We start from the raw sequence: 18,146 nt of genomic DNA, 5'->3' as shown, positions 1-18,146 counted from the left end.
TTATATATTCATGAATATATTTTATTTCTATACAATGCTGGTAGATTATAAAGTACATTAAAATGGCCACAATGGATTGTGAACACATGTGGGCTTCATTCATGAGAACATGTTACACTGCTGCAGAGAAAAAGTCCTGCCTGTAACATGTGTGGAACGAGCCACTCAAAGATTTCATATAAATACAACAAGTACATTGATTTTCAGATTATTGACATAAAATAATCTTCAATTTCCATCCGTGGCAGAGGAAGGCCGAATCCTCTCGTGAACTAAATCCACTTAAGAAACCATCTATTTCGTTTTTGTTTTTTCACGCAGCTGATTGTCCTGCTGGTATTAAGGCCTGCTGATAGAGTCTGTACATCAGTCTGAATTAAGCTCTACTTCATCCATAAAAAAATAATTTCAAAACTATAAATTATAACTAAAGACATACAAAACACTGATTACGGTGCCGAAGCTGCAGAAACAGGAAGAAATTAAGTAAACAAAATGCTGACCGAGGAATGGCTTGGTGAACATAAATGTTTGCAGGGTAGTAACAGAGGAAATGGAGTAACATTAGAGGAGGTTATTATTATTGCTTTGGTTTGCTGAGGAAGCAGCCGGCGTTGTTTCCACAAAGAAGGGAAGAACCACTCGTGTGATGAGAGCAGCAAACTTCATCTCACGGTTCTACTCTTATTCCCTCGTGGACTCAACTGTAGCCTCGTCTTTAATACATACCGATGTCTGGTTAATTCATAAGAAGACAGCCCCCTCTCCTCATTCTCCTTCTCCTCCTCTTCCTCCTCCTCCTCGTCTTTGTTGTTGTCTCCCTCCTTGCCGTGCAGTGGAGGTCAAAATCCCAAGAAATCGTCCCCCAACGGGTTACTATCGCTGGGAGTGTTTCCGTTGGTGCTGTCCCAGTCGGGTTCGGTGAGCCAGTCCTGGGGCGTCACCCCAATGTCCAGGACCTGGGGGTGAGTACGCGACACTGCCAGTCTGAGAAGGATAGCGGGAGGAGGGGGGAGAGAAAGATGAATGGATGAAAACTAAAAAAAGAAGCGCTCCATTAAAAAAAAAAGAAGAAAAAAAAAAAAGAAAATCTATTTTTTGTCAACCTATCCCATAAAAAGACTAAAACCAGCAGAGTGTGTGTTCGTCTCAATACTTCCTACTTCAAATCACAAATATAGAGTTTCATTTCTTTGTACAATGGCAGGTAAGCTGTGTAGTTTTTAGCATGTTATGTTGCTTCAGTTTGCAAAACATTGTACCAAACTTCTATTTGGAGTCTGCATCTGAAATCAGTCTGTTTGGAGGGCAAGAAGACCACTACCCCTCCATCCCATCGATTCATTATTGGCTGTGGTCTTTAAAAAAAAAAAAAAAATTGAATATTAGCAGCCACAGTTATGCTGAAAATGTGGGATTAAAATGACCTACACAGGAAACAAATGCTGAGCATTTTTGTTGCGCAATGGCTCATGAAGAACAGGCCTGGGAGTTGGTTCATAACTTCTTATTTCTGCAAGTGTTTCCAGATTTAGAGTTGTAAGGGAAGGACAAATTATCTTGCCAGCTCAGATGGAGCCAAATAAAACTAGAATTACAGCTTTGCAGTTTTATGGCTCCGTCAAACGGTCAAGCTGCAGTTCACATCCCCGTCGGTCCACATTCATTCAGTGTACAGGACGAGGTGAAGACTTTGAGGATATTCAATAAAAGGTGGTAAGTGTATATTAGTGAGAGATGCATTTAATAAAACTGATTAGCCTTTGTTAAGATTTGTTGTTCTTGTTCTGCTGTATGTCTACTGAAGTGATGTTTAAATCCATTGAGAGAAACAACAAAACAGTCAAATTTGTTGTATGTGTTCATATACTTGGCCAATAAAGCTGATTCGGCTAAAACAAAGTTGTCGCCATGACAGCGGACAAGGCTTCAAATATGGATGTTGCTGCAAAAAAGCTACAAAACGTCGATGCATCACAGACATCTTCAACACGACAGCACAGAGGATCTATAGTCAGCACAGTTTCAAGGTGGACACCGAGATTAGTGTCTGAACAAATACGAAATATGGTCACAATCTGCCCTTTTGTTCCCAAGTTCTGGTCAAGCGGCAATCAGTAGTTACGTCACTCACTGGTTTGGGAATGGCCATTATGAAGCCTCGGGCTCGAATTTCGGCCGTCGCCATCTTGCTAGTTCAGTTTGGTGCAGGAAGTGACCATATTTGGACGAGCTGGGGAGAAGCGAGCGGTGGATGCGACTCGATCTGATTGGAAACCTGGCGATACCTCGTCCCGCCCACCTGACGCCACCAAAAAACACAGCTTTTTGAAGCTTATTTTATAATTAATAACAGGGTTATTTTAAGATGGACATCCAGAAAACTGATAAGAAGGAATGACTTTAGCTAGTAACAACGAAATAACTTTTGGAAATCGTTTGTCTTCATATTTCATAGTTGAAAAGGAGTCTATGGAGGAGGAAGCTTTTTGGAGCCAACCTCTAGTGGCCCTCGGTGGTATTGCAGCTTAAGGCACTTCCGCATTGGCGTCATTGTTCAGACCCAGAAACTACATCCACTTTTATATACAGTCTGTGGTTATGGTGTTGAATAATGGCCAGGAAAGTTCTCTAGATTACTATAAAGTCACAGTGAAGGTGACCTTTGACTTTTTGGATATAAAATGTCATCGCTTCATTATTTGATCCTATCAGACATTTATGTGAATTTGTTTTCGCACAATTAGATTCCAAATTCTTGAATTATGCCCACAAATGAGGTTTGTAAGGATACCGTAACCGTTGACCTTTGTTCACAGAAATCTAATCAGTTCATCCTTGAGTCCAAGAGAACGTTTGCGCTCATGTAAACATTATACAGCAGCATGACGAGTCTCATCGGGTCTTATTCTATTTCTTTCCCGTTCTCCCTCACTGACCCTCAGGCTTATTGGCAAGAAAAGCTCTTTTTAATTCAACTCCAACGACGTGCTTTCAGGTTAACTGCTGGTTTTTAATGCTGCCTTCATTCCAGCTCAGCCTCCCCGGCCTGCTTGCATAACCAAAACCCTTCGTCTGCTCTAATTCTGGTCCCTTCCGTTTGGCCGCAAACATCCTTTTCTCTCTGGGATAATATTGTATAAACAATCTGGGTGAAGGTCAGCAGGATTACTTCAAGACCTTGCGTTCATTTCAACCGCGGGACAAACGGTGCGTTCGAGTGACCCACTGCTCCACTTTTACACCAGCGACAGGGATTGCGCAACGAAGAACATTTATTCCCACCTGCTTGCAGTCCATTGGCACGAACACACACTTTATATCACAGAGGACGGTTATCACACACAAAAAATATATTTTTGGTGATGATGAGATGGACAGATGGACATTTTTAACTGACTGAAACTCAATACTTTAAATCAGCTTACTTTACAGCACAGAGGAAGCTACTTCACACTACTGACTACACTGTTATTGGGTTGAGCGGTGATTGGATGGTTTGATGTTAGGTTAGTAATTAGGACTACCACACTAAGTGAGGCTCCACTTTACCTGGAAATGAACCATAGCTATCCAGAGCACAGCTGGAGACACAAACACAGCAGATTGAGGACAGTGTCAAGTTTAGCTACGCAATTATTTCTCCCTGATTGATTAAATGATCCACTCCTTTTCTGTATAATCAGAGAATGCTTTTTTTTTTTTAGGCTGCAGTACACATAAATCAGCAGTAAGTAGCGCTGTAGAGCCAAGCAGCAGCAGAACAAACTAGTACAGTGAAGGATTTGACAGGCAAATTTTGGTGAGGGGGCATTTTAATGGTAACAATCAATAATGAGAATCAATTCTGATTTATTTTATATTATTGAAGATATTCATTAGAAATATCTCACCTGGAGAAGGCTTCATCCAAACCATCTTCTATTTCCTGGAAGAAAAAGTATGTTAGATTAATATATACCCAGGAAGTATTATATAAAGGGACATATGACAAAGTTTCACATAGATACATGCAAGATATCTCCAACACTTCCTCCAGGAAATCTCACATTATATTCAACTGTATTTAAAGCAACACTTAAAATACTCCAAGAGTCATGCAGGATCCAAATCTCAAACTGAAAATGGTCCGTTGAAAGACAACTCTGTGAAGAGTCCTCTGCGACCGCCTCCCATGTCAGCATGTTCAACACAGAGTGATGAAGAGGAGGAGGAGAAGCTCGTACCCAGGCCGGATTGTTATTGGTCTTGGAGGGCCTCTGATTATCCAGCTGATCCTCTCCGACATTCCCGTTGGTCTCCACTGCAGCGTTCACACCATCCTCAAAGTCCAACAGGTTGTCTGTGGCAGCATCTAGTTGAGAGTAGAAAGAAGGACAATCATCGCTGCTGTATTAATCAACTATGATTACCTACAATCTCTCTCTCGCTCTCTCTCATTCATTCTATCATTCTCTCATTCATTCATTTTGTGGGAGGCATGACAACCATGTTTAATATTTCACAAATTTGCTTTGAACTAGGGCGCATAAAGGGGTCAAAGTCCCCATCAGAGAACCTCATGTACTTGACAGTTTGGCAGCGGGACGACCCTGAGCCCTCGCAGGCTTACAGGGGATGTTCCTCCGTGTTTGAGTTTATGAATGTGTAGTTTGACATTGGGCCTATGACTTTGTACTTCATCATATGACTTCCTTCTTCGACTCTGATCTTACATGCGTGTACTTTTCCCGCCTAGGTGAGGAAAAACGTGACACTGACGCGATATCTTCTCGTGGACGGATAGGTGTGTTCCATGCTTTGGTGTGATAGCAGGTTGGAGTGCGTTTTTTTTTTTTTTACCTGTCCCTTTTAGACTCCCGATGCTGTTTGATCTCTCTGAATGGGAGCTGCTGCTGGCCTCTCCGGCGGAACCAGACTTCACCCTCTTCTCTTTCTCTAGAAAACAGACGCAACACAAGCGGGTCAGGACCTGTTTACTGCAACTAAGCAGCTAATATCAACATCTTTGACGAATCAGGGCTGATTTCATATAGATGCTGATAAAAACAGCTCCTCCACAGATACACACTGTATCTGTGGAGGAGCTGTTTTCTTAAATGTGTGTGTCATTTCCAGGACTTGAGAGGAGTGTGGAGCCTGCCAACCTTCTTTGGCCACTTGCCACAGCTCAAAAGCTACAGTGAAGGCCTGGGCGACTGTCAGAGCCACAGCCTGAGCCTGGGAGAGAGAAGAGAAACACACTTTGTAACAGACAGTGAGAGTTTACCAACGCCTAGTTCACACCTAGTAAGTTCATACTGAATAAGAAGAGTGGTCAGTGTTATCTTCAACATGTGTCCTATTTCCTGTCAGAGAGGCTGTCCTCACTCGAGATGTAACATTTGTGAACTGTTCGTACTATCCTGACAGAAAGTACAATGAGACTTTGACCAAGGACAGTTTAGTACAAAAAGGATGTTCCTTCTGAGCAGTGATGCTCTCAAATCTGCGAAGAACTGAAGGATGTCAAAAAAGAAGAAAGTTTGGAGTCTCTCGACCGCTGTTGACAGAAAACTCTGATCTCCTCATGTGATCCGTGTTCCTTCCTTCGCTGTTACGACTACACTGAGTGAAGATGATTTACCCCGAAAGCAGTTTAATTGAGACAATGCTGTTCTTTCATTAAGATGAGACCTGGGGCGACTTCTCTGCCGCCCTACAAAAATACACAGCAGTGATTACAGGACTCACAGGAAAGATGAAGGTTTTCAGGCTGGCTGGCAAATGGCAAAAATAAGTTTAATGCCTTTAAGGAGATTAACACACAAAAATAAATCATTGCTGCAGAACAAACATGGAACCAAAAAAGTGTACATAGTGGCTCTAGTTTTGGGTAATCCTCCCAGAATGCGACAGGAAAACAGTATCATGAAACAAAATGTATTCCGTCAGCTCTCATATCCATTTTGTAGTTTAATAATTTGTTATTGTGAGTAAATAAATATTTGTCCTTTAAGTTTTATTCTAAAAAGTACAATCAATAGGTGATAGGAGCTACATCTGACTGCTGTTAATATTTTTACAGAAATCAATATAATTAATCAATTTAGATTCGAATGCATTCAATTATAGGAATTAAAAGTAGGTGTTCAATGTTCACCTCTACATTTAAGATCCAAATTCTAAAATCCACTCTTTTTCTCTCCATGTATCCCTCATTAACACCACGCTGAGATAAAATACAGTTTTATTTATAAAATCGCAGAAATTCCATCTGAGGAAATAGGTTGGGGAAGTTAGTTAGTTTAAAAGAAAAGAAAAACATAAATATAAATAAATAACCTACATCTTTTATTACTCTGTCACATGTCTCATGGACTGAATGAATTATTCTTTTTTTACACTGGTCTGTGATGGATTTGTTTTAGATAAAAATCTATTAAAATATTTTGACTCAGGAAAGTACCAAAGCACCAAATGACATGAATTCCACGAGAGTCAAAAATCTGAAATTACCAACATTTCACAAGTCAAAACAAGTTTTAATTATAGATAATGGCTAAAGAAATATCAGCAAGTAAATAAAGCTTTTACCCAGATTGAGATGAGCTGTGGCTATTTATTCTGCAAATATACAATGCTGTTTTCCAGAAATGACACATTTCTGTGGCACAATCATTTTTCATCTGGTCAAACAAATGTCAAACAGTCTGTCAACTCGGTAATTACAATTAGAGACGGAGTGTATTTCAATCAGAGAGCAGGTGCGTTCAACAGACAGAGAGGAAGTTGTCTAAAGAGCAGCAACAGAGGACAGAAGGAGGTGATCAGAGCTATCTGCATAACCCCGATATGAGGGGAGCAGCTCTGAAGACAGTAGAGTATTATCATGCTATCCTGGGAGAAAAAAAGGGACGAGTGTGGAGGCAGGTAAGATGAGAGGAAAAGTGCCCTTCGCACAGGAAGACGACGGGAGCTGGACTTCTTGGGTTTCCTCTGAAGGATGGAGGGGAAGGTGAAGGAAGAGTTGCGGTGTCAGCCATTTACCCAACCACACCGACAGCCCCGAACTCCCCTCAGACCACAGAGAAACGTTTCATGTTTAACACGACACAATCAGTCCAAACTCACCATTTTCCTCTTGGAGCAGAGGTAGGCGTGGCACTCCAGGGTCCCGTTGAGGGTGTTTTGAGCGATGTAAGCAAACACTTTATCGTGCAGCTTGTCCACTGTGCAGTAGGATATTCTGTAGACCGAGGTTAGACACGTTAGACAAGAAGGATTTTAACAATATTAATTCCAATATCGATAGCTATTCTCTTCTAGATACTTCCCGCCATAAATGTACGCTCCAATTGGTTCTATTGTTTTTTTTTTTTTTTTTTTAAAAGGACCCCATCATGAAGGCTCTATATAAAGTAACATTCTTGAATAGCAAACCGCCTGCAGCATTATTTTAAATGGGACTGTTCCTCTGACAGAGATTTTACTGCGCAGTAGTTTACCTGCAGCCCCCTGATCACTAATGATTGATCCGCTCCTCTTCTGAATGATAAGAAACTGACACTGAATTTCAGTCCAGCAGCTCAGATGACGCTCTGACCATTTCAGAATGAATTCTCCGCATCTCTCCGCCTGTAGGTGAGCAACCTTCACTGGACGTCGCGACAGATTTGCTCAACATTTCAGCTTGCACATGCCAAAGTCTCATTGCACTTGTGGCAATGAACGTTGTGCAACCACACTGTTGAAAGTTTCTTTCCGTTGACATCACTCAGAGCAGGAGGGTGTGTGAGGGTGTGTGAGAGTGTGTGAGTGGGTGTGAGGGGATGTGAGGGGATGTGATGGTGTGTGCAGATGCACGGTGTTGCAGCGGGTGACACGATTGAAAGTCTTAATCAGAAACGGAGTTGGTGAGATCAAATGTGCAGGATAATGAATGTGAGGCAATAATACAAAACTTATTTTTATATTGATAGCAAAACTGTTTGCATCAGAGCTTTGGAACCGGTTCCGATTGGAATAAAATATTCTATACCCGTCCCTACCAGCTACACGGCAAAGCCACGTCACAGTTTAATGCTGCTTAGGTGCAACATTGCATGTACCTGTATATGGAGACGTTTTCCAGGATTTTATTGGTCGAGCTGTCGTACAGGACGATTCCCTGGGGAGACACCTTGAGAGCGACCTTCTGAAGCTTCTTCCCGCTGGCTTTGGCCTGGACAGTTGGAAAGAGAAGTCGGTTCAGTAGCACGTAAAGCTTGATGTGTAGTTCTGCAAAACTGTCACACACAGCTGCCATACCGACCTACTCAAAAAATATAACTACATGTCGTAGGTTCCAGAGATACCGCAAGAACAAGTGCCTGGTTATTTTGGGATGCTCATGCTTTCTAAATTATGTGTACTTATGGTAGTAGGTTAAGAAACACACAGTGATCTTCTCCTCTGGCAGCAAACATCTAACAAAGTCATAACACCGGATGGAAGATTGAACACAGATCATGTAAAATGCATGCGTCCACCGTCGGAGTGGTTCTACCGATGGGTAAAAGCAATGCTCAAATATTTATCAAAACCTACAGCACCAGGAGACCCGAGTATGAATCCAGGTTTAGTGTGTTGGACTGTGGGGACAGGTTCAGTACACACGGCAGCCTCGGGTCCAGTGAGGGACATTTATGTGACCATATGAAAGCCCAAAATACTGGAATAAACTGGACTTCACTGTCACGCTGCTGAAAACTTCCCAAATCTTAATATGACATGTTGTTGCCAAACCTGATTCATAAGGGTGGATCCGTTCTGAGACTGTTCCTGGGGCGTGTGAACTATGCACAGCTGCGTGCCGTGCATGAAGTTATAACCTTCATGAGTAAATATTCCAAGTTTCATTGTGTGAGCAACAATAAGAAAGGATACAGCTTCCCCCTGCTCCGTGCATATCACGGCGCTCCCCACCGGTCGCGCTCAACAGAGGCAGTCTCAAAACCTTTTAATCTGCCTTAGTGGGCTTACTTTCAAAAGGTGTAATATGTACGTTTTTCTCAGAAAAATGTCTGAAAATGGTGGTTTAACAATGAAGACAACATCTCCCATGATCCCACACTACTAAGCAACATTATCAAACCCCAGGCTTTTTGTTTTGTTTTTATTGAGAGACTGAGTGGCAGAAATGACATACTGTGCTTTAAATTAAAAGATGAAATGGTCCTCCATGAGTTGGAAAGATCATTTGAGCTTGTCGAGCATATTAAAAACCACAAAAGGAGTTTTCCCACATGAAATGTTATTGATTTTGGCGATTTGTTTTATTGAAGAAATCAGAGCAAATTTGGTACTTTGACTGAAAACATTTTGATGTAAACATAGAAAGGCAGCAGCACCATGACATTGTCATTGTTACTGGAGCTCTGACCGTGGCGACGATCCTCTTCACCGCAGCTGCTGACAGCTCCTCTCCTTTGGGCTGGTCCACCAGTGTCATGCCAAGGTGACGGAGGTTGAAGGTCATACCCTCCAAGATGGTCTCCCGCGTGTCAGTCCAGTTCTCTGGAAGCTCTACATGGGAAAAAAAAAAATACATGTTGCAAAGGACAACTGGGTCAATACATTGATCAACACTCATCAAGTTAAAAACATCAAATATTTAGATACTTCTGCCCCCGTGTCATGTTCTGAATAAATAACATTAGTCGTGGGAACATTCAAAGAGCCTGAACTAAAAACACAAATCAGAGGAAATGTAAACAGCCCGTGTTGAACTCAAAGTCGAACCATTTGATCTGCGCTCTCCCAGAAGTGGGAAGGCAAAAACAGGGTATCTAGGTCAGAGGTACTGTGGATGTAAAGTAAATATTTCATCTTCAAAACAACTTATAGGGCTCGACAATGAAAAGGCAAATCGTTGGTATACATGGACTGACATACAGAGATAAGAGGAAAGTGTGGCGTTCCTCTACGAGAGCAACAGAACTGATCTCGCCACAAACTAGGCTACAGATGTCTTTCTAAAAGTTCATCACCCTGTCAACTTTTGCAGCAATAAAAAACCAAACATGTCTTTACTTAAAATTAATGTGGAGAGTTAAACAAAATACTGTAACTTTAGCTGCCATGTGGTTTCTTATCAGGTTCGGTGTGGAGCCAGCCGGCCGTGACCCCGTGGTGTTGTTTACAGAGATTTCCTCAGGGAAACAGAGGAGTTGAAAAACATCCCCATTACCTAGAAATTCATCCTCCCAGCATTTATCTTCTCTGGGATGGAGTGCATACCACGTTCTCATGCAGGCACATGTTTTCACACACACACACACACACACACACACACACACACACACACACACACACACACACACACACAGAGAGAGAGAGAGACGAAGACAGCACATTGTCAGAGCAGAAAGAAGGTTTTTACATCCAGGATGATTGTTTTTAGAGCTGGGATTCATTAAAACTGAAATATAACAATTTTCAGGACAAAAAAAGCTTTATAAAAGAATAAGAAAACAGCTTTTAAAACACTATTCCTGTTTCACACATTCGAGATGTCCCTCTGCACTCCGTTGGGAAAGCTGTGATGAACAGGTACACTGGAACCAGACTCTGGGCTCCATCTTATAGCCAGCGCCAAACAGCACCAATACCAACCGTCTTTGTTAGTTTTGTGCAGTTTTCAAATGGAACTTGAGGTTACTATGTGGGAGGCCGTGTGCACGGTATGCTTGGTGTTCAAGTGATGGAGCAAAGTCCAAGATACTGTGATCATTAAAAGTGTTCTATCCTCAAGAGAACATCTGAACCAAAGTTTATGATATTCCATAACAATGGCTGGGAAGACGTTTTTTAAGTCAGTAAGTCACAAATAGTGAGGTCAGAGGATCACTAAAGTCACTAATAATCATTATATAGGAGCATCAAAGATGTTGAGATATTTTATCAAATAAGTTTGACTGGCTGATGGTTCAATGCAAAATGTCCAGTTAACAACTTAATTCATCCTCTGGGAACCATCAATGTCTGAAGCACATTTCACAGCAATCCATCTAATAGTTGTTCACATAAATCAGCCTGCATCAAAGTGGTGGACTGGTTGACCATCGCTGCCAGACACAGAAGCAAACTGCTGGTGTGGCGAAATCAGACGTAGAAAACTAATCTCATGCTGACATAAGTTTATAGTCTTTAAGATAAATACACTTAAACTTTTGCATTTTTGTATGTCAATGTTTTACTTGATCAGCACAGCACACTGGAAAAAGCCACTGCGGGGAAAAAAAAATCATTTATAGCTCCAGTGACCAGCCATGGTGGCACCCAAAAGGATTTCAAATTTATATAATGGCAGAGGTGGGACTATCAGGGATGGTTTGAAAGAAGTTCCTGGCATAGCCTGTAATGTCTGCCTGCTGGCTTTCATTAGGGCCGTAAGTGGTGATTTGGCACAGCACTTGTTACCATGTAAACCAGCTGTGTATCCGTTGTCATTTTCTGTCAACACTTCACAACACAAAAAGATCTTAAAAAAAATAAAAACAACAATAATAATAATAATAATTAAAACTGCAAGCAGTGATAAAGGGCCCTCGCACTCTGCGCAGCCCCCCCGAAGCCGTCTCCCCAACGTACAGCGCACGAGGGACCGCATATCCCCGTGTAAAAGTTGCTATTTTTGTCTCGTTTCCTGTATCCAGCAGGGGGCGCTATGACTATGAAGGAATATCACCATCAGGTGTCTTCAGGGTGGGACTGCTGTCAAAGATGTAATGTTTGAGGAAGATCGGAATATGTACATAAAAGTTACAGTCAGTTGCAGGTTCACGGTGAGACGCTCAAAATGGCCACCACAACACGGTCACACTGATCGAAGAAAACAAATTCATGATGCCGAGACACTTTTTCGGTACATATAAGCGTGATACACAAGTCCAACAAATTTGGTGCATGTAGGTGAAACTAGGTGCCGGAGATGCAGTTTAGGGGGTGCTGGCGAGCCGTTTGGCCACGCCCACTCGCAAAACACATCAGATGTGTCGTCTCACCACGCCGGATGTATGCGACACGTTTCGTGAGGTTTCAAGCATCCTTTAACCTTAAACATCAACTTCCTGTGTCACGGCGAGACATCAAACTTTGCCGCATCGTCACGGCGACGCCCATTGACAAAGTCGAACGTGTTCAGGTTATTGTGACCCGACTTTAGGTTCATGTGATCAACCAGCTCCACGTAGAACGTGAAAGTATGAAAAGTGTCATTTCCCGTGGCCACCAGGGGGCGCTATGACTATGAGCGAATATTACCCCACAGGGGTCTTCAGGGCGGGGCTGTTATCATACCTGTGATGTTTGGAGAAGGTCGGTCCATGTACATCAGATTTAAAGCAACTCGTAGTTTCATGGCGAGACGCTCAAAATGGCCGGCAGGTCGAGGGCACACGCACAACGAATTATTTTGATAACTTTTAATCCCAAACATGTTTTCTATCCAGAGAACCTAAATTCAAGCCGGTGCGACAAAATCCCTTGAAGGAGTTCGACAAAGTACAACGTGTCAGAATTACCCAAAATGGTGACTAAATTCGAAATGGTGGACTTCCTGTCGAGTTGACGTAACGGTGCGATGCAACTTTTTTGTGCGTCTAGGTGTGATACACGTGTCCACCGGATTTGGTGAATTTAGGTAAATGTGGGTGCCGGGGCATCTCTTTAGGGTAAGGGTTTTAAATTGAACCATCATCATAAACAACAGTCATGATGGCGCCTGTAAAAACTGGAACACAAAACTCTCCATTAACCCGCCAAAAACAACGTCAGCCTTTAAGCAGCTCTTTAAGGCCGACAGCAGCAGGTTTCTCTGCAGGCTTTTACACACTGATCTCACACTGCGGTCAGACGGACAGCACCGAGCGGCCGATATCAAATTCTCAATAAAAGTACCGGCATCGGTTTCCAATTTGGTTCCGTCCTGGGAAAAGAGCAGCAGTGCAGGTACCAGGCTCCGCTCGGCCCGGGAATGTGGGCGGCTTTGGGGTCAGAGGTCGGCAACAACTACACGTGAAAGGAAACAGCTGTGAGCATGTGTGAAGTGAGATCGAGGGAAACCAGGTAACCCCTCCCCCGCCCCCACTGCACATACAAAGCAAACACACCATCTGTTGGTATGAAGGGATTAATTACCGGGTGTGAAAAGTCATGCGTTTTCTAAAGTTAGCCTGAGTAGAAGAGTCAGAGAGAAGGGGGAATTTTTTTTTAAAAGTAAAAATAAGACGAAGCCCCACTCTTCAGCTCTGTAGTTCTACATGATGTCTATCGCTGATGGATGAGCATCCGTTTCAGGTATCCAAGTGCGAAAAAAACCCGTCTTTGTTGGACACTGTGACAACCGATGTGCTGATCCAAAAAAAAAAAAAAAAAAAAAAAAAAAAAAAAAAAAAAAAAGGTCCAACTTACAGGCAGTTCACGTCCTGGCGGGTTTGCGTGTCTGCACCGAACACTGGATCACTGGGGAAACCACCAACTGTGGTTCTACAACTTCAGACCCTCCGCTGCGCTGTGCCAAATTACCTAAACCCCCGGTAACATTTCCATTTCCTCTCAACACCGCTGATCTAGGTCTACACCGAGTGACAAATTCATCTGACAGGAAAATATAAATACGCCAGTGATGGCAGCGTGTTGGTTTAGACGTCTCTGCATTTCAGAGGCACGAGTTTACTGATCTGAGCAGAGCTTAAAGAGGAGCAGCTTTCCCCAACTGTCGCAGCGCAAAACACAGCCATCTACACGGCCATCCGACGCAGTCACTGGACTTCAGAGGAACCGTGAGGTCAGAAAGAATATCTGTCGATGAGATGGATCCAGGTTAAAGTGCATTATCATTGCTATGGAGGAAGTGATGCATTTTGTGACCGTTCTACAAAAACCATACATGGAACCAAACCGCAGAACTTGTTCCTCAGCGGAAGAGTTGGTTTTGCAGTCGGTCGCACCGCAGCTCCAAACACACGTTCACACACATTTCTTTAAACCAGTCGAACATTCATGTCATTTCAGGGCAGCTGCAGAGGCAGCGCGCTTGAATAATTTAATATTAAGAGCTGCTCGACATGCAGGAACATCACAGTGAACCTATGCAGATACTGTATCTCAACCCCGCAGAGAACTAGAAATGAAGTTGATCTCCGTTTCACAAAATAATAAAGACGCGTATCCTGTGTAGAACTGCAGCCCTCCACTGCACTTACAGTAGATACGACTGACAACGAGGTTGAACGTATTACAGGCCTAGTTGTGCGATCACAGAGGTTCTATAGAGCAGGAATGTCAGCCGCACATCTCTGTGTCTGCGCTCACAATATAGGACAACCTGGAAACCAGCCTTGCTGAGTCAGAGTCAGACCGGTGGGCGACACAAACAAACAGGTGACATCATCTGATCTGACGAGACACAAAGTGGATCAAAAAGTTCCAAAACTGTTGCTGTTTTGCACAAACAGACGGCAGCACACGAAGCAGTTTTCAGCAATAGGTTTTGTGAGGAAGTGTTACAAATTATGTCACTTGATCAACATCAGCAGCCGTGTTGGCCACAATTATGTGAACACTGGTATATGTACGCCCTTGTGATTTCACCACGGACTTTTTTTTTGGGTGCAAAATCAACAACGGAGATCCTCGAAATGCTTCTCTGACTGAGACTGAATAATGTGCGTCAGATCCGGAGCGCAACGGAGAGCGTGCTGGCGTTTCTCTTTGACATATTGTTTGGTTGTGCACCATGAATTCATCCCCGAGGGTCCGACTGTCAACACCGAGTCCTACCGTGACGTTCTGGGGGGAAACATTCGCTGCAAACGACCTCAACTGTGGAGCAACAAGTTCTCCAACATTACAATAAGCGCAGTCTGTAAATGGTGCAATATGATGATGCAATAGGAGCAATAGCTAAGATTAATGTATCTTTAGATCATGCATAGACTGGCTGTGAAACAAAATTGGCTTTAGCTTGTATACACTGCTGGTTCTTTAAGCTGTGAAACGTCGTCCCATTTGTGCAATAAGTGTTGGAATGTAATGCGTGCGGTCTTTTTAATTAAACCTTGCTATTTATAGCACACAAATGTATGTTTCTTCAGAATAATGTCATGTCCAAAATGTAGAATTCAATCAAAAAGCAGCAACACTTGCCCAAGAAAAATGTACCCATGGTGACAATAAAGTATATCATATAATATCGAAACATGATCGCTGACATTGCGTTTGAACAACAACATTGTTGCTTTGCTGGGTTTTGGGTTTAAGTCAGGTACGATTTTTTTTGTTTTTGCATTTCATATAAACCAGCCAATCACATCAGATACCATCTGCTGCATCTACAACTGGAGAAAAGCACATCAATCTCATATGTGCAAGTGATGATTTAGCTTGTAATCACAGCCATTAAAAGTACCACTGTAGACTGTCATTAGAGTGGAGCGAGGAGGGCGGGACAGCGACGACACAGAATAACAGTGGAAGCAGACGACGAAAAAGCCTCAACCAAGAATTGAACTGTCGAGCAAGTCCTGTGTTTTGGTGAAATAACTCCTTCATTATGGGCTAAAAATATTCCCATCCTGGCAGCGAGTTACAGATTTGAGGAGGCCCCTAGAAAAAGGCTCCCTCCGGCTGGTCCTTGTCTAGGGCGACCAGGCCTTTGGCATTTAGAAAAACGAGGGCGGCTGAACGGGTTCATCCTCAATAAAAAAAAACTCCCTCACAGTGTGCAGATGAGGGAAGATTAGTGGTTTAGCCTGCAGAGCCTTATTCATGGTACTATGTGTGAAAAGGTACAGGGCTCCTTTTGGTCCTCTGGTGCCCCGGACCTGTTGTCCAATCAGTTAGCTGCATTCACCCGACGTCCCCGATGCAATCAGTGAGCTGAATTTGTGGTCCCAGTGGGGCAAAGTCAGACCCGGAAGTCCGGCTTGGGTGATATGGATCAGAGCCGGTGAGGAATGTGCAGCCAGGAGAAGATCTATACTACAATACACTACTTCTATAAAAGTGGGTCAGTGGCTGCATCTGCAGGAAGCTGATTAAGCCTCTAATAATGGGAGCAAGAGGCATGCTGGAACTGTACTTTCTGATCGTTTACTGCAACTAATGGATTACATTTATCAGTAATGCACTATAAATACTTTCAGTCAGATGGATTACAATCAGAAGTAACTGCAGCCACTGACAGCTGCGCAGAAGTAAGCACATTAACATCCGAGCCTCGTCCATTAACGCAGTAATGTGCCGGCATGGTATGCCGCAGGGTATCTCCGATTCCTGCCACTCTTCCAGGTGAGCCGCTAAGGTTACGTGCCACAGTGGGAGCGTATTGATGTGATCCACCCAGTATTTTCTAATACCCCTATAGATTTGATACAATGGCCTTTCTGCAATCTAAAATAGACCGACTTGAATTTGAGCCAACGGCCGTGCACCGACTGACCCACAGCATTCCTGACTCTTGGTTACGGCCAAGGGGAGCTTTCAGGCTTTCCAAGCACCCCCCCCCCCTGCAACTTTACAGCCAGGATCAAGAGAGATTTAGTTTACAAAGTGGCCCTTGAGTCCTACAATGGGCACCAAGAGCGATCTTCACAAAAATAAGAGTTTCATGTTAGTGTTGCTGTGTGGGCCAGCTCATGCCCAGCCGAAGTGCCCTTGAGCAAGAAATTAGTCCCAGCCCCTGACCTCTGGTAGTGTGGTAGGGAAGCATGGGAGGGGGAAGGGGGGGGGGGATTATCCACAAATCCAAAATAATGAAGCTGCGAGTAAAATAACAAGGCAATACAGAAACGTATTGTACTGGCCACGTCAGTAAAACCTTGTTCAAATACGTTTTTATAATTCTTGAAACACGTGAAGAGAAAATACAAAAGAGTTACAGGTGGGGTTTTTTTTCTCGCAAATTTCAAACTAAAAGTCGTGATTTATTTATTTTTCCTGGATAAAGTGTTATTTATTGTTATATTCGCTCCAAATGAACATTTCCGGAAAATTCCTGAAACAGGACAATCCGCATTGCGAACAGTGACTCAATCACCACAAGCTGAAACATATTTCGCCCCTAAAACAACCAAAAAGAAGAAACAGTTCTTTAAGTCGCATTTTCGAGGTGCACGTACGTGTCTTTGTCAAACAAAACGAGACGTAACGCGAACTACGCAAGTTTAAAAAGATGTCAAACTTCTGCATTGTCAGTTCTTTTTTTTTTTTATGACAGTCGACAATTTTGATGCTTTTGCTTTTGAGACAAAAAGCCAAACTTTGGTTAAGTTATCTTACAAATGTCATAAGAACTAATTATCCGTGAGTAATGAAAGTACAATGGGTACAGGGAGAAGGAAAAGTTAACTTCGGCACGACTAAATTGGACATTTGTAGCGACCGGTGCAAACAAAACAACTAATTTAATTGTATTTCCTCTTCCTCTAAATTAACTAATATTTCTTACTTCTGTGTCTGCCGGCAGTCCAAGACTGTTTCGCCATACTCGGGCTCCGGATGATCGCTCTCCCGGCCGACCTGAGGGCATCCATGTCGGTGTTTTAAAGAGCAGAGAGTCGGAGAAGTTTGCGGCGAGTCTTCCAGCAGGAATGTTGTTGACCGGGCTGCTGACGGCGAAGATGGACTGCTGTGGTGCCTTCCCGTGCCGTCGGACATCGCGCGATTTACGAGCCTGACGGGGACGCTGCATTTAAGTCACATGGGACATTACGTGGTATATAGAAAATACACGCTTAGGAATATGTGCAAATTCATCTTCATTAAACTATGCAGTTACTATATGGTTTTTAATCAGATTTAGATGTTATTGTTGTTTATCAGTGTGTTGAAGTCAATTTCTGTTTGTTGTACAAAAATAAAAGTATAAATCATAGTGGCATGTTATCTTCATACACACGCCCAACATGAGCAAATGTTTTGGTTTTTCTTGCTACTGTTATTTAATAAAAATGAAAGCATGACCAACTAAAAAAAACCAACATGCATTTTCATACATTTAATCTGTTCAGTGCCAATAACATTTTGAAAATAGGCCATGTTGTTATGTTCTGGAACTGAGCAGCCAGAGCTGAAAACATTTACCCGACATATATATCAGTCCACTGCAGCACACACACATA

General features: G+C 42.8%; 1 protein-coding gene across 2 annotated transcripts; it reads right to left on the bottom strand.

Annotated features, from left to right (window-relative positions):
• Positions 1–17,629, bottom strand: ldlrap1a (low density lipoprotein receptor adaptor protein 1a). Of its 2 annotated transcripts, XM_069176743.1 has the most exons (10): positions 17,474–17,629; positions 9,404–9,546; positions 8,091–8,203; positions 7,114–7,228; positions 5,148–5,220; positions 4,843–4,938; positions 4,227–4,354; positions 3,894–3,928; positions 3,553–3,584; positions 842–987 (listed from the first exon to the last, which is right to left on the bottom strand). In XM_069176743.1, exons 1-10 carry the CDS (start codon positions 17,556–17,558, stop codon positions 941–943), a joined length of 867 nt encoding a protein of 288 aa, XP_069032844.1. In that variant the 5' UTR covers positions 17,559–17,629; the 3' UTR covers positions 842–940. The 2 variants fall into 2 exon arrangements, with proteins under 2 accessions (XP_069032843.1, XP_069032844.1); XM_069176742.1 differs by lacking the exon at positions 3,553–3,584 and having other exon boundaries at positions 1–987.
• Between the last annotated feature and the right edge of the window lie 517 nt (positions 17,630–18,146).

The sequence above is a fragment of the Embiotoca jacksoni genome, unplaced genomic scaffold (genome assembly GCF_022577435.1).
Source record: "Embiotoca jacksoni isolate LCO1_2020_lvr unplaced genomic scaffold, fEmbJac1.0.p SCAF_7, whole genome shotgun sequence".
NCBI lineage: Eukaryota > Metazoa > Chordata > Actinopteri > Embiotocidae > Embiotoca > Embiotoca jacksoni.
The sequence above is the reverse complement of the archived record's forward strand: the minus strand, read 5'-3'. Positions and strand labels throughout refer to the sequence as shown.

Excerpts from the sequence above, each read along its gene's own strand:
- ldlrap1a (XM_069176742.1), bottom strand. The coding sequence starts at position 17,558 with ATGGATGCCCTCAGGTCGGCCGGGAGAGCGATCATCCGGAGCCCGAGT. Across the intron at positions 9,547-17,473 it reads GACTGCCGGCAGACACAGAA|AGCTTCCAGAGAACTGGACT; the intron begins GTAAGAAATATT and ends TTTCCCATGTAG. Across the intron at positions 988-3,893 it reads TTGGATGAAGCCTTCTCCAG|ACTGGCAGTGTCGCGTACTC; the intron begins GTGAGATATTTC and ends TATCCTTCTCAG.